The 16481-nt window shown below is 41.7% G+C and overlaps 1 protein-coding gene across 1 annotated transcript in view; it reads left to right on the top strand.

Moving 5' to 3' along the window:
- The first annotated feature begins 1285 nt into the window (after window positions 1-1285).
- The window catches only part of ZZEF1 (zinc finger ZZ-type and EF-hand domain containing 1), a 91019-nt gene continuing 75823 nt past the window's right edge, over window positions 1286-16481 (top strand). The window contains exons 1-5 of the mRNA XM_063298155.1: window positions 1286-1926; window positions 6811-6955; window positions 8083-8277; window positions 10478-10649; window positions 12282-12481. Of these exons, the coding sequence (XP_063154225.1) occupies window positions 1414-1926; window positions 6811-6955; window positions 8083-8277; window positions 10478-10649; window positions 12282-12481 (1225 nt within the window). The 5' untranslated portion in view covers window positions 1286-1413. The remainder of the gene's footprint in view (window positions 1927-6810; window positions 6956-8082; window positions 8278-10477; window positions 10650-12281; window positions 12482-16481) is intronic.

Here is a 16481-nt window from a genome sequence, read left to right as displayed (position 1 = left end):
CAGGGGTCCCCAGACCACATTTTGAGAACTACTGGCCTAGGGGAACCAATACAGTTTTTCAGTTTAAGAGATGCTGGCCTGCTTCCTCGTGTCCAGTATGTATATTATATTATATATTATTATATATGCACGCGCACACACACACACACGTATGTATGTATGTGTGTGTGTGTGTATACCCAAATTTCCCATCTTTTCTCATAGCTGTTCCTCCCAAAGAAACAAATGGGTGCCAGAAGCAGTATATCTGCTGAGAATCAGAATAGTTGGCAGCATAAATTTTGGTAAACAAAGAAGCAAATAAATAAATCTCTTACTGCTATTGCTTTCAAATCCAGCTGGAAGCATGCAGGTGGCCACTTATAACATAAAAGATGTTAGTCAAGTGGTTTCTGGTGGATCATTCCGTTAGATAATCATAATCTCCATTTTCAAAGGCATTCTACCGGTTACTATTCCCCGATGCTACTGACTTTCCGCCCTGCGTAGCGATTTCTCCATCTGCTCAGTCCCCATGGAAAATAAACTCCTGCTTGGTGAGATGGACTGCCAGTGCGTCTTTTTGACAGATTAATCAAATAAATAAACCCTTCTATCTTGTTTCTGCCCGAACGTGGCTCGTCTCTTTTTTATTTCTGTGCCAATAAATAAATAAACCCTTCTATCTTGTTTCTGCCCGAACGTGGCTCGCCTCTTTTTTATTTCTGTGCAAACCCCCCCCTAGAAATAACTAGGTGACTCTTCCCTTTCTTATCTCTATGCCGCAAATTTGCCTCTGACAAAATCACACGTCATCGCTTTCACAATACCTTTACCGTCGAAAGACGAGTTCCGCTATATCAAATCGAGAGCCGCAAAGGTGCCCTTTTGCGGCACTGTGAGACTCTCAGGCCCGTTAGTCTATTGTTTTAGCTCTAGGGCAGTGTTTCTCAACCTTGGCAACTTGAAGAGATGTGGACTTCAACTCCCAGAATTCCCCAACGAGCCAGCTGGCTAGGGATTTCTGGGAGAAGTCCACACTTCTTCAAGATGCCAAGGTTGAGAAACATTACTCTAGGGGGCTGAGGTTTTGCGACTCTGCCACAAAATGAGAACAGCCCTCTGTTGCTGTGGAGACCACACCCTCCGTGGTCAGTTTTGCGGCGTGGCCGAAAAGCGATACCAATGATCTTCTCTTTCTTAAGTAGACGACAGGGGGCCATGCCTCTTTTCTCGCGCTGCTTTACCTTGGCCCCCCACAGCTCTGCTTTACGGCAGGGTCGTAAACCGCCAATGGGCGAGGGGGCTTTGCGACGTCTGGGCGGAAGTGTGGCCTGAGGGAAGAAGACGCGAGAGAGGGGGCCCTCCCTCAGCTGTGACAGGAGCTCGCCTGGAGGGAGGAAGCCGGAGGACAAGAGCCGGGCGGAGGGCTTCATGGGGAACGTGGGCAGCCACAGCGAGGGCGAGGAAGAAGAGGAGGAGGCGGCAGCGGGAGGAGGTGGAGGAGGAGGAACAGCGGGCATCGTTACCTGGAGCAATAGTAACGGCAACGGGGCCGCCGCCACCAGCGAGCCACCTCCGCCGGGAGCCATGGAGGCCGCCTTCCCCGGCCTAGCTTCTCCGCCGCCGGCTTCGTCGTCGTCTTCCTCCGTCGCCTCGGCCCTCCCGCCGCCGGCCGTGTTGCTCGGACAGGCCCGCCTGCGCGAGGAAGCCGCCGCCCGTCTGCGCGAGGTGCCCTCGGCCGAGCCGCTGCTCTCGCGCCACCACGCCGCCCTGGTGCGCTGGCTGGAGGAGCGCCTGGGCCGCGGGGAGCACGCCATCAGCCTCGAACAGCTCTGCGAAGCCTTGGAGGCTCGCGCTGGGCCCGCCCAGGGGCCCGCCGCCACCCCCGGAGCAGGAGGGGACGCCGCCGCCGCCGCGGCCGAGGAGCGAGCCAGGAGCGAAGAGGTGAGCGCGGGGGGCGCCGGGCGGTCGGAAAGCTCAGGGCGGCTGGCCGGGGGACGGGGTTCATCTGCATCTGCAGGGCGAAAGGCTAATAGGCTTCTGTTCCGCGGCTGCAAAAAGTCTCGTTGCGCTCAGAGAGGCTTTCAGGGCATGGCTGCTCTGCTGTGTTCCGTTCGGGGCATCTTTCTCACAGCGTGTATGATAGGAGAATCACTGAACTGCAGTCCTGTCGAGAGCTCACTTCCTGCCAGGTTCCACCATGCTCAGACCTAAGGAAAAACGTTCAGAAGAGCAAAATGAACTTACTTCAAAGGAAGCAATCTGTTTTAAAAGCTTTTGTGGGACAGTGGTAACTTCACTACTGATGCATCGGGTGACTCCTAAGTTCTGGGTTACATTTAGTACTGAATGTATTATTGGAATTTCACCTCTGACTGCAGTGAAAGGCTTTCTCCTGAACCAAATAGGCTGCAAGCACGTGCAATCTTCATCGAGGGTGAATACATTAGGGAGTACATTTGCAATAGAGATAGGGAATGGCTAGAAACTTATTTTAAATTATGTATAGTTTAGCCTTAGAGAAATGAGAACGAATTGCTAGCTGGATTTTAATGAGTCCTGTCAGTATACTTATATCTACAAAAATACAGAGAACTAATCATGATGTTTCATTTTGGGGCAACAGTGTTATGCAAAGTACAGGAAAAATAAATAGTATTAAGCAAAATAAATTAGAGTCCACTGGAGTTGGGTGGTCAATAAATCTAAATTAATAATAATAATGGCAAGAGATAAGTGAGAAAAGGTAAGTAAAATCTAATGAAAGTTTTTTACACAAATAGCATTCACTACCCCTTTCTATTCCTTTTTCTTCTTAGCTATCATCCTTGCTTCCGCTATGTCCATACACTGCCTTGTACATTACCTTTTGTTCTTTAATCCCACTGTATTCAGCTTTTCTGTTTTTTCTGACATAACCAATTCTCACTTCTGTATAACAAAATGGTCAGAAGCATGTTCTTATATGGAATTATTTTTCTTCTTCTGACAAGCATTCATTCCTTGCAACAGACCATATACTTCCCATGCCTTTCTATTAATTTTTCCTTAAAATTTATCCATCCATTTTCTCATGTTTGATAAACTTTCTACCAAAGTACACAAATTTCACTTGCTCTATTTTTCTGTGATTTATCTGGAGCTTGCAATTGCTTACTCCATTTTCCCTGTCAAACACCTTGGTCTTTGATACATTATTAATTGCAGATCCACATTCCTTGTTGCATCATACAGTGTAACATTTGTGGCAACTTCTTTAGGTTCTCAGCCAACAACTTTATATAGTCTGCATATAAAAATAAAACACGTTCGTGTAATCAGTGACCCACGCCAAACAGCTGCTGGCCACACTTGATATCTGGTCTTTACCACAGAGAAGTGGTCTGATACCAGGAGATTTTTTCATCAGTTGCTTGTCACAGACAGATCATTCCTCATGACAGAGAGTTTAACTGGGGCTGCTAACCTCCACAGGGAGACCACTGATTTAAGATGACCTGCTTCAAGTGCTGGATGAACCTACAGGGTTTCCAAATGGCATTTGGGGAATTCCCCAACAATGAATTTAGTCCTAGCTTTTCTATATTCTATATTTTGTATTTTAACTATACTCTGAAAATTAATGAAGTTCTTTTTTAAAAAACATAGAATATATGGGATGTCTGGCTGCTTAGATTCATGCCCTAGCATAGGAGAGAAACTGCACTGATTGTCCTCATGGTTGACTACCATGACTGCACTTATCCTGCTGAACTTCTCAGTGACCTTCAGTATTGCCAACCACAAGATTTCACTGGGCCACCTGTGAGGGGTGGGAATTGGAGGCACTGTGGAGTCCTTGGTGCTCTCTGAGCCTTGTTGTTTTCTTGCAGATGTTTCATTGCCAGACTAGGCAACATCTTCAGTGCGAAGAGGGAGTGGGCCTTGCTCTCAGTTTATATACCGCGGCTTGCCTTGCTTGTGTTGGTGGAGGTGTTGTTCTCTCCTTGGGAGTTCCTTGATTGGGCTGTTGTTTGCTGCTTGGTTGATTGCCTGAGTTAATAGTTCCTTGATTAAGGTGTATTGTGCTATTTGATTGTTGGAGGCACTGTTTTGCAATGGTTCCACTCCTATTTGAGTGGGTGGATTTAATCAGTGGTGGCAGGAAAAAAGAAGTTGGCCCCCAAGCACTCCATTATGGGCTGCCCAATGACTCAGTCCTTTCTACTATCTCTGTGAAGCTGATGGGAATTTGGGTGGGCTGTCATTAATATGCAAAAGATTCCTAGCAACTGATCTCCACCCTGGGCCAAAAGGTCCTGGCCTGGTGCTTGGAGTCTGTCAGGGCCTGGATAGGAAAAATGGCTCACATTTAACCCAAGCAAGATGGAGTGGATGTTAGTTCAGAAGCCTGCTGAATCTAGGATAATATCAGATTTGACTCTTAGTGGGGATATGCTTACCCAGACAGAGCAGGTCTACAACTTCAGAATTCTTTTGGATTCACAGTACCTGCTGCAAAAGGAGGTGGAAGCTGTAGCCTGGATGGTCTTTTGTTCAGCTCCAGTTGATGCATGAGTTGTAGATTGGATTACTGTAATTTGTTCTTAATGGAGCTGCCCTTGAACACCAGCCAGAGACTTCAGCTGGTCCAAAATGCATCAGCCTATGTGCTTACTGGGCAGTCTAGGCAGTGCAATGTTACGCTACTGCTCTGAGAGCTGCATTGGTTACGGGTGTGTTTTCTGAGCGCAGTTCAAGGTGTTGGTCATTAAAGTTCCTTTTGGTTTGGAGCCTGGATATCTAAGAGATCTTTCCCAATTAGGGCCAATTCTTATGACTGGGGCAGCTGCTGAAGATCCCTTCCTATTGCAAGGTATGATAAGAGCGGTCTGATGAAGGGCCTTCCTTGTGGGGGCTCCTTTCCTTTGGAATAGTACACGCTCTGGTGCAGCACTTTTTCGTTTTAAATTAATATTGTAGTCAAAGAAAATGCCAAAAGCACCTGAAGGCTAGATTGAAAAAAGTAAAATGGAATCTGCAGACTATTTTGTTGCCTTTGTTGGAAGGGTGTGGAAGGTACATAACCTAATGAAGATAATGTCAAGAGAAGTACACTGTTGCTGCTGGGCAAAAGTTCAGTGGGCAACACCCTGTTGAAAAACAAGGCTTCTGTCATTCAGGTAGGTGAGCTGGTTGATTTACACTGCCTTCAAGCTGCAGCCGGTGGCAAAGTTCTCTTGCCTGGTTACACTTCCGGAGTCAATTTTTTTAAGTCCAATCGCAGTCCGATTGTGCTATGGTATTCATTGAAATAAATTAAGGTAGAAAATGAAACTAACATATTACCTGAAACCTAGCTAATTAAATATTTAAAAAATTCAAATGCAATCCATACTATATGGTACATAAAATATTAAGAACCTTTAACATAAATAGTGCTTGCAAATAGAAATAAAGCAGCACCATGGCAGACAAAATCAAAATAATCTTAAGTGTAGCCAGATAAAATCTACCAGTACCTGAACAGAGAGAGCTCTGAAGAGCAAGTTTTATGTCTCCTCTGTTTCCAGCAGTGTTTTGAGATCAGTGGAGTGTAAAGGGTGTGAAAGGTGCTGAATATAAGAGAAACAAAAATGTATTCATTATAAATACTTATATTACACTACCGCTAAATGTGCCCAGAGCCAGGTAATTGTTAGTGTATATTTCTCCTTTGTTTCCTCACAGTGGCCCTTCTTGAACATTTTTATGGATTGTGACAGATTCACCAGAAGTAATCCTAGCTTTTCAAGTCTGGTGCCCTCCAGATGGACTCGGACTGCAGCTCCCATAATTGCCATCCAGTATGGTTGCGTGTCTAACTAGGAATTCTTAGATATAGAGTCTTAACAAATTTATTGGGAGATCACCCTTTTACATTAAGTGGGTATAATCTAACGCAGGAATGGATAGGCTATAAATGTTCTGCAGGGTTGTTTGCTTTCATTAGATAAAGCAAATCTGCTCAGCAGTATTTCTGTATTCATTGATGATAGAGCCTTAAATAAATATGTCAGCCTCTCAGAGGATTAGGGCTCGTTGATTGAGCTGAAACTAACAAATTAAAAGCGGCAATTTTTTTAAATCTTCGGAGACCATTATGATGTCAGTTAATACATCATTTCATGTAGATTATCTTTGTAAAGTTCAGATGCAGCAGCATTCTTTATCCATTTGCAGTGTTGACCCTGTGTTGGCAACCAGAGTTGTATTTATACTGCTTGGGAGGCAATTTAACCAGTTCCATAGAAAGTTCTTTGAATGCTTTGTTTCTTGTCATCAAATATTTGCAGTCAGTAGGCATACTGTAATCTAAAATTGTGGTTTGCAGTTACCTTAACTGCAGAGATCAGAAAAGCTGAAGGCCTTTACCTCCATTAATATCTATCCTTTCTGTGGTTGGGCTGTGGTATATGAAAAATAGGGAAGAGTTGTCAGGGGAAATATGAGCATTTGTTTCTTCAATCCAGGCCCACTGAAAGCCTGTCACTCAAGTTTGTATATGTTGTGGTTTGGTTTGCAAATTACCCCAGGAAAAGCAGGTGTCATTTATTTGTGATGAGTACAGTTTTTGATTTCTCCTGTAAGAGGCATTTTATGATATTTAAATTTTCATAGCTGTATTGTGAGACAATAATAGCTGAGTTACTTCTTTAGAACCTCAGTGAGGTCTTTGAACAAGATGGTGTTAATGCTGTCCAAATTCTAATCAAGAGTTTGTGGGTTTTCTGTCTTTAACAACCGATGGGTATGATAGTACTGAGAGATGACCCCAGGCTTATCTAACTCTTTCTTTTTTCCCTCTAGGCCTTTGCTCAGTTTGATCCTGAGGGTGATGGCACAGTGGATGTGGAAAACATGCTGGAGGTTCTCAAGAACTCCAGTGGTGCAAATTTGCAAGGAGAGCTTAGTCACGTAATCCGGCAGATGCAGAGTTGTTCACTTATTCCAGGTAAGAAAGAAGGAAGGAAGATGTCCCTGGCATCTTCACTTAAAAGATCTTTAATAGATGCACTGGAGAAATCCTTTCACTGAGACCTTGGAGAGTCCTGGTTTAGATGGATATAGCTTTTAAGAAATGTGATGTTTCAAGTTGTGTATGCGCATATATATTTTGTCTACTGCCTGAAATCAAATATTGTTCAGGTTCCTGGAGCACTTCCAAATTTCTAGATATAGGGAATAGTGGCACAAAATTATATTTTCAATGCCCTTATTTTATCTCCTTCAGCTTTTTTTTTTTTTTAACTAACTGAACCTTACAACTTAGAGCTGGAAACTTCTAAAAAAAATGCCTATAATCAAGCTTATATGATAATGTGCTCATATGTCGTTCTAAGGTAGATTAAACTAACCAGGCATTAATTGTCAATTTAATGTGTTAATACAGTGGAACCTTTGATTACTTTTTATGTGCATACTTAATCAACTCGTAGCTTTTAAATCATGACATGAGTTTATGCTAAGCAATAGTATCTAGATCCCAGGCAGCAAAAATTAACCCATGTATTTATAACATTTATGCTTTTAAAACTAATAATCTTTTCATGAGTTTTACCAAAAGTAGCTTCTCTCTCTTTTTCCAACTCAGTTTGATGGATTGATTAATTGATTGATTGAATATGTGCCAGCAAGTCGTTGACAACTCTTAGAGACCACATAGATAGATTTTCTCCATGACCGTCTGTCCCTAACCTGGTCTTTCAGGTCTCCCAATGGCGCCCCCATAGCCACTGTAACTGAGTCCGTCCATGTTGCTGCTGGCTGTCCTCATCTCTTTCCTTCCACCTTTCCCAGCATTAGAGCCTTCTCCAGAGAGCTGGGTCTTTGGATAATGCGTCCAAAGCAGGATAATTTGAGCCTGGTCATTTGTGCCTCGAGTGAGAACTCTGGGCTGGTTTGTATTCTCAGGAGTATTTTTCCACACTCAGTTTGAAAGCACTTATAATTTCCATTTGTGGTGTGGTTTTACTAAACTCCCAGAGTGAGTATATATGGGAAAGGATATGGTAGAATAAAATGAGTTTTCCCACCAACTTTTATATGCTCTTCCCTAAGCATCTCCTCTCTTTCTTACAGGTTTTATAGATATATTTTCAGAATCAAATGAGCGCCTTAGTCTTCATGCTACTATGATTCTTAGATTCCTGCATCGGCATCGTATCACCAGCACCGTTATCCCATATCCAGTCCTGGAATACTTTAACAATATTTGCACTATGCGATCTTCTGTACTAAAGGATTCTTTAGATCGGCTCCTCCTAAAAGAAAAGGGTATTAAAAAACAATATCTAGTAAATTTACTTTTTGCATGCTTGCAGATAGTCCTCACTGACCATGACCATCACTGACAGTAGTCCTCACTGACAATGACTATTTGTTTAGTGACAGTTCAGACTTACAACAGTGCTGAAAAAACCCAACTTGTGACTGATCCTCACACTTATGAGCATCGCAGCATCCCTGCAGTCACATGATCATGATTTGGGCGCTTGGCAACTGGTTCACATTTATGACTGTTGCAGCCTCCCGTGGTCATGTGATTGCCTTTTTCGACTTTCCCAACCGGCTTCTGGCATGCAAAATCAATGGGGAACTGTGATTCGCTTAATGGCCACATGGTTTACTTAATGCCTGTGGTGATTTGCTTAATGACTGCCACAAAAGAGGTCATAATATTGGGTCAGATTCACTTAATGACAGCTTCACTTAGCAACCGAAATTCCGGTCCCAATTGTGGTCATTGAGCGAGGACTACTTGTATTTAAAATATTTATATCCTGCATTTCTGTCACTAACCCTTCAAGATAGTTTTCAAAATTTGATAGCAATGAAGTCTATATAGAACTAACAATCAAAAACACACCATCCGTTGCAGTTGCAATTGATTCTTCCACATTTGGAATGCCACCACACACACAAAAAAAGCCCTGTTCTCATTCACATGTCCTTTATCTCATAGTGGCATCCTGAGTAGGGATTCTGATGCTAATATTACAAAAAAGTCAGGCTTATTTGGGAGAAGGAATTTGTTTAGAAATTCTCCTGGTAGTCAAATATTTATCAGGCTAACAGTTGGGATTTATAATAATGTGGCTTTTGTGTTTGGATTTGATAAAATCAGTTAGTAGTGTGCTGGCTGATGTGCTTTTCTTCAGTTCCCCTAGTACTTTACAAAGACATGATGATTTAAAGCAGGGTTCCCCAAAGGGGTCAGTATCACCCCCAAGGGACAGTGGGACTATCCAAGGGTCAATGTTGTTGTTGTTATTTATAGTACTATTAAAGTAGCATTTATTAAATTGTTTCATATAATAAATGTTTGGGGTCAATGAACAATCTGAGACTTCATGAAGAAGTTGATGAGCTAAAGAGTTTGGGGACCCCTCATTTAAAGACATGCTTATTGAATTGCTTTTCCTTGGTACTCTCTTCTCCTGTGTAGCTAAAGAAGCAAGCTGCACATTATGTAACTGTTAATTTAGGCAAGCCAACTTGTATGCTTTTAAGTGGAACAGAGCCAAAACCAATTAGTGTTCTGGGTGCATTTTTCTTTCTCATTCCTCTCCTAAGTGAAAGGCCATTTTGCAGAATTTTCTCTAAGTGTTCTGTGGCATTTTGGAGGTGGCCATCTTCCTTCTCTACTTAAAATGACCTGGAACAATGCTAGGGCTGGAGCATGCAAACAGCAACTATTCTGTGAGCACAGCTGGTGCTGTCCCTTCTTGAAAAACTTTAGGAAAAAAACTAATTGCTGTTCCACCGCAGCAAAGAGACCCATTCCTGAGAAATGATTGAGGAACGTTTCTCAGCCTCTGGAAAACTGAGGTGAAATTATTCCATACATTTCTCTGCCCACAAATAGTGTGGTAAATTTGATCTGTGCAAATCAGTCAACAGTTTGACTAGGATTTTTGTTTGTTTCTTTGTTGAATTAGGCACACATTAGTCAGCAAAACTGGGGAACAAACTGCTTCCCTCTTTATTTTCTCAAACTGAATGAAGACAGCTACAAATGTTAAAAAACACAACAGAAATATTAAAAACTAATGAAGAAGAAGAAGCAGGCTCAGTAATCATGCAGAGGGGTGGGTGAAATGTTTCTCTCCCAATTTCAGTCCTATTCACTGGGATGACATGCATTTTTATGATTTGTGAGAATGTGGTTTTTGGAAGCGTGGGCTAAATTTAGTGAAGCACTTCAGCTTGCAAACTATATTCTGAGTTACTTGGTGCCTCATTTTGAGGCAGTTTGGGGTGGCCACCATGAAAGCAGAAGGCAGAAGTTCACAAAGAACAATGAACAGATTGGTAGTCTACTTATTTATTAAATTTATCTGATCACCCATCTCAAATGCACATCTCTGGGCAATTAACAATTAAAAACAAAAACAGTAAGCAAAACTGTAATGATACCTGTTGATATGAGTGCTTCTAATTCTCCTGTTTGTCCCTATATCTGATCATTTTACAGAGAGCCCTAGTGACTTAAAGGGAAACCAGGAATCAGACAAACTCAAATCAGTTTCTAAGTGCTACACCCATATAGAAACCTCCTCTAATTCAGCCGATATAGACAAAATGACAAACGGAGAAACTTCCTCCTTCTGGCAATCCGATGGGAGTGCTCGATCACATTGGATACGGTGAGAGCTTCTTGCTAAATATTATTAATAAGCTGCCTAAAATGGCTAGAATAAAATCTGACTTTGATGGAAATTGATCTGTAATTCTGTTAACATGAGGCTTCAAGGTGTTTGGGGTGGTACAACAAGATTGTGTTAATTTAACCAGCCAAGTATGCATGATACGCATGGATTGGGCCTGGGCCTCACGCTGGAATACACTTGAACCTTACGAACTCTGACCGCATAGAGAGCTGACCTGGAAGGGCATTAGCTTTATCTGGCCCAAAAAAGCAAAAGGGCATTCTCTCACGCTGATTGGTTGATCTGACATAGCATATCATGATCATCTTTTTAGGGCCATTAATTCATTGGTTGATATATATTAATCTGCATAAATTTGCATAAGAAACCTTTTCCTAATGGGAAGAATGTACTTTCTTTTCTCTTTACACAATGGGCTTATCCTCAGAGTCATGCATTCTTAGAGAGAACAGCGTGTTTAGCTAGATTTTTATGTGTACTGTATATAATATGCAAACATAAAAATATTTCCATGCTATTTATTACAAAGAATCTGATAGCAGTTTACAAATCTTAAAAGTATTTTAAAATAAAAGCAGGAAAAAATGCCAGGATAAAAGCAATGCATTAAAAGACATGTGGTCAGGGTTAATGGTTGGATAAGGCCAGCACAAATGCGGAGTTTTTAAGAGATGCCTTAAACATGGAAACTTTTATGAATCCACAATGCAATTCTATAAATCTCTGATAACCTGTTTTAGGTAAATGGAATTTTATTTCTTATTATGTATTTATTCATTCAATTTAAACGGCCACCCATCTCAAACATATGATTCTGGGCAGCTAACAAGGAATAAAAACAGGTAGAAACATCATAGCAAAAAACAAAAACGTAGCAGCCAAGATAAAACCAGCCAGCACAATCTGTACCTGTACCTGTATCTATCGGCGTAAATGAAGGTGGGTAGCCATTCGTGGGGTGGCTTGCACCTTAGAGCCCCTCCCATCGGATTAGAATTTTCTAGCCTCTTGGATTTTACATTTATTTATATTGCATTTTATATTTGTACATTGTTTTATTTTTATAGGATTTTAATTGTTCATTATTATAGTTTTAATTTTATTGTAAAGCACCCAGAGTCCCTCTTTTGGGGGAGATGGGCAGTAGCAACATTTGAATGATAAATCAATCAATCAATCAATAGGGTTGCAGCCTAAACGTTGCAGCTTTTTCTTTTCTCAAGATTCTGTGAAATAGAAACACTATTTTATCTTCCTCATGAAATATAAGCCTATCAATACATATAGCCATGCTGGCTATATTGCACCATTATTTCCTGTCAAGCAGACTACAGTTGAATGTGTCTTCGTACTGGCTGCTGAGAAATGTAAGTACGAAGGCGCTCTTGTCTTGGTTTGCTCCAGCTCTCTTCATGTTTTCATGAATCGTGTTTGTATTAAACGCTTCCATGAAGCACATACGACCATTGTATCATCACATCTTAATTGTCCTACATTTTGTGTTTTTATATTTCATTGTACATATTCTTACTTTGTGAGCCACTGAGAGTCCTGTGATTGTAGTGGGATGCAAACTTGATAAACAAACTCTTTCTTTCTGCCCTGCAGTTTAAAGATGAAACCAGATGTCATTCTGAGGCACCTCTCCATTGCCGTCGCGGCAAACGACCAGAGTTACATGCCCCAGCAAGTTACAGTAGCAGTTGGAAGGACTGCCAGCAATCTCCAGGAGGTCCGAGATGTTCACATTCCCAGCAATGTTACTGGATACGTGACATTGTTGGAAAACGCTAACATTAGTCAGATGTGTGAGTCAATAACAATACAGTTGGCTTTTTTGCTGTTGTTTTTTAAATTAAAAAAAAATGATTTGGAAGGTAAAGGGAAAACTTTGAAAACAAGTTTTTAAAATGTTGCGTTTACCACTAAATTATACAGACATAACTGCAAACACGTTATTTGTGTTGCTGCTTACTCTTCCTGTTCCTGAATCTGGAGGAACGTGTAGGGAACTCAGGGAAGGGAGTTGTGCTTGCCCCACGCTGGGCTTTTCAAGAAGGTGCAAGCATCCCATTGCTGCTGTTTACTCAAGCTGAATGAGCAGAGAGAGGGATCACTCTTCTCTTCACCCTGGCTGTCTCTGTAAGAAAGATCTTGGTTCTTTCTCTTCTGCTAAGAATTTGCAGGAGGTAGAAGCAGCAAGGCGCTGCTGCTGCTCTCTGCAAACATGGAACCTGAGGTGTGGAAGCTTCTCCACGGAGAAAAGGGATGGTTCCATCCCTGTAAGGTTAGTCTTTTAAAAAGCATCAGCTGTGCCAAACTGCCACTCCTTTTCTTCGTAGACAGTAGGGAGCAACGGGTGGCTTTTCTCCCCATTAGAGTTTTGCAGGCAACAGCAGTGAGGTCCGATGGATACTTCGGGTAAAGGTGTTGATAGAGCACAGCCATCTTTCTCCCTCTTTGCTGGGAAGGAAGTTGGGGGTGGTGGGTGTTTCTGCAAATTGGGCTTCTAAAGGAATTGCAACCACCATCTTCTGCTGGCTTTTGTGAAATAAAACAGAAAGAAAAAGAGACTATCCTCAAAGTCTTTTTCCTGTGGTCATGTTGGTTTTTTTCAGGAAATAGCTGTGAGGTTCCACTATTGCTTTTTGTTTAAAAAAAAAACAGTCCACAAGAGAGAAAATAATTTATTTCCTGAAGCATCTGAGAGGAAGGGGGAGAGAGCTTCTCACAAATAGGATTTTTTATATCTATATCAGGGTGGTTGTTTGACAGATGCGGAAGGGGCTCATCTCTTAATTAAGAGGTGACTTAGTGGGTTGACCACCTCTTCCATCCAATAGTTTAACTACAAATGTGTTCCCTCCAAGCAGAGCCTTCCGCTTTTTAAATTCTGCTTTTTCATCCATTCATAGCATCTATAACCTTACAAAAACACCCACACAAGTAAAACTGTTTCTCAGAATACTGTCCTGAGATTGTGGTTTGGTCCATTAGCAGCAGCAGCATCTATGTAAGTAGCAGACTTGAATCTTTGGCGGCCTGTTTGTTTAGAAATGGAATAGGGCCACCTAAAAATAAGATAGTGACTTTTACATAAGGCACTTTAATAGTACGAACGATGTCAGTGGAGGCAGGGCATGGATTATCAGGAACACTTCCATGAGAGCTGCTCTGGCTTTTATAATACCCAAATAAGGTTATACTCAGGACTCCATGGGCATACATACGTGCCCATGTCTATAAATAAATAAGAAAAAGCTCAAAAATTATTTGGCACTTTCCAGTATGTGCAGAATGTTGATGTGCCAGTTCGATTGTTGCAAGGAGTAAGATTCCCTCCACTTCAATAGGTTGGGGCTTCACTCTTGGGTTTCACAGTGTAGGAAGGTCAAGGCTCAGAGCACCTTCTCCTGCTCTTTTCAGAAATCTTCCTTCCTTGAACTCTGAACCTTCACGTTTTCAAGGGCAACCAGTGCTCTAAACTGGGATCACTTTTTAGATATAGATCTCAGTTGTTTTGTCTCAATTCTTGAATATGTGAATATGCTTATAGCATTTCTAGAAATCACTGGAATTTCTTTTTGGGCAGTAGTCATGTACCATTCATTCATTCATTCATTCATTTATCAGATTTCTCTGCCGCCCACCTCATACCCAACGACTCTGGGTGGCTTACAGATAATAAAATAACAATAAAACAGTACAATATAAAATCAATACAATATAAATATACATAAATAGCAATAAAAATATAAACATACAGAATATAAAATGTAAAATTCAAGATGGCAAAAGTTTTGTACTTGGTACGATCACAGTACCAGCCACCCCCAAGACTGACTGTCCCCCCCTCCCATCTCAAGTGAGGTGGCATAGCCATTTTTTCACCCCCTTCCGTGAAATATAATTATATTTCATAATTATAACTAACCCTTAAATATGTATGCTGGCAGTGACAATCAAAACAATCTTCTAAAAATTGAATCAAGAAACTGTGGCCTACGCTGGGTGGATCAGCAATGCTATGGGCACAGAGACAGGAGGAGCCCCACTGGAGTGGATGTAATAGGGCTGAAAAGGTTATATAATGCGGGGTATTTCTTGGGTGGTGGTAGTGGGGCTCTGACTCAATAATAAAACGGTGATACTGCGGGAATAATGGGGGTTAATCCATTCTGTTCTCTTCTGCCATGTTTAAAAATTATAACTACTATTACCTCCCCGCCCCCACAAACATATTCATGTATATGCATTATGGCTGGATGTATACTTCCCTCCGTGGTTAATACTTTGAGGGAACGTAACGTGGGTGAGAAAAACAGTGCCGGTTGACTCGTATCCCAGTACTTCTACTCTGATCCAAGTGGAATCCCTCTTCCCTTCATGATTTCTGGTTTTATTTCCCCCCAAGTGAATACTTCAGGAGATGGCCTGGCCACCTGCCATTTTGCTGTTGGTATACTGTACTGGCTTAATTGCGTGTAAATTTAACTGATTACTTAGATGTAGGAATTTATTCTTAATTTTTGCTATTGTTTTCTGAACTCTAACCATATGCGCTTTGAGAAGAAATAATGTTCTAATAAGTCAAAAATGGTAAATTATTTGTTCTGGGATTTTTTTTCTCTCTCTCTTTTTTAGTAGAATTGAGCTTCCAAACATGAGACAAATCAGCCTCAAGTGGCAGAACCTAGTTGCTACTCAGAATGGCATAGTAGGAGTTATCTCATGGTGCAGGCAACTGGGACATTCATTTGCATGAGTCTTGTTGAAATTGTTGGTGTTGTGCTCTTTATTTCAGTAGACTCATACAGAATGATATACCAGATCATTGAATCAATATTAATCCAGTTATGTTATGGAATGCCACTTTGCAATTCTATTCCAAGCCCCCAAAACAGTTTGGTCCAGAACTGACCCTGTCGCAGGAGTATCGCTGGCCATTTTAAACTGTTGTGTTTGACAGACATGGGAACTCTGTAGGTTTCCTTTGCTTTTTTGCTCTCATATCATCCATATCTTTTTCCATGTAAATTCATAGGGGGATGTTGAGTGTATGTGTTCAGCACACGCACAGATACAGATGTACCCCTCTGGAAATGACGTTGCAGTGTTTGCTTGCATCTAACTTGCCTGCCTTCCCAGTGTTAAAAGAGGAAAGTTTGGTCATTTCAAGTTTATGGTTTCTGAAAGAGTCTAATACACTTTCCAGCTGATATTCTTTTGGGCTGGCAATAGGTTATTTATTTGTCTGAAAGGAATACCTTCCTCTTGGCATGAGAAATTATCAGAAATCAACATTTAGAGGGACTTCTGAGGAAAAAAATTACTATTACTACTACAACAGAGGTGTGCAGTTATCCCAGTGTACCCTGATTATGAAAGTGGCTAGACATTTGTTGTTGTTTATTTGTTTAGTTGCTTCCGACTCTTCGTGACTTCATGGACCAGCCCACGCCAGAGCTTCCTGTCGGTCATCAACACCCCCAGCTCCCCCAGGGACGAGTCCGTCACCTCTAGAATATCATCCATCCATCTTGCCCTTGGTCAGCCCCTCTTCCTTTTGCCTTCCACTCTCCCTAGCATCAGCATCTTCTCCAGGGTGTCCTGTCTTCTCATTATGTGGCCAGAGTATTTCAGTTTTGCCTTTAATATCATTCCAACAAGTGAGCAGTCTGGCTTGATTTCCTGGAGGATGGACTGGTTTGATCTTCTTGCAGTCCAAGGCACTCTCAGAATTTTCCTCCAACACCACAGTTCAAAAGCATCTATCTTCCTTCTCTCAGCCTTCCTTATGGTCCAGCT

This window comes from Candoia aspera, chromosome 1 (genome assembly GCF_035149785.1).
Source record: "Candoia aspera isolate rCanAsp1 chromosome 1, rCanAsp1.hap2, whole genome shotgun sequence".
NCBI lineage: Eukaryota > Metazoa > Chordata > Lepidosauria > Squamata > Boidae > Candoia > Candoia aspera.
This window is presented reverse-complemented; position numbering and strand designations above follow the sequence as displayed.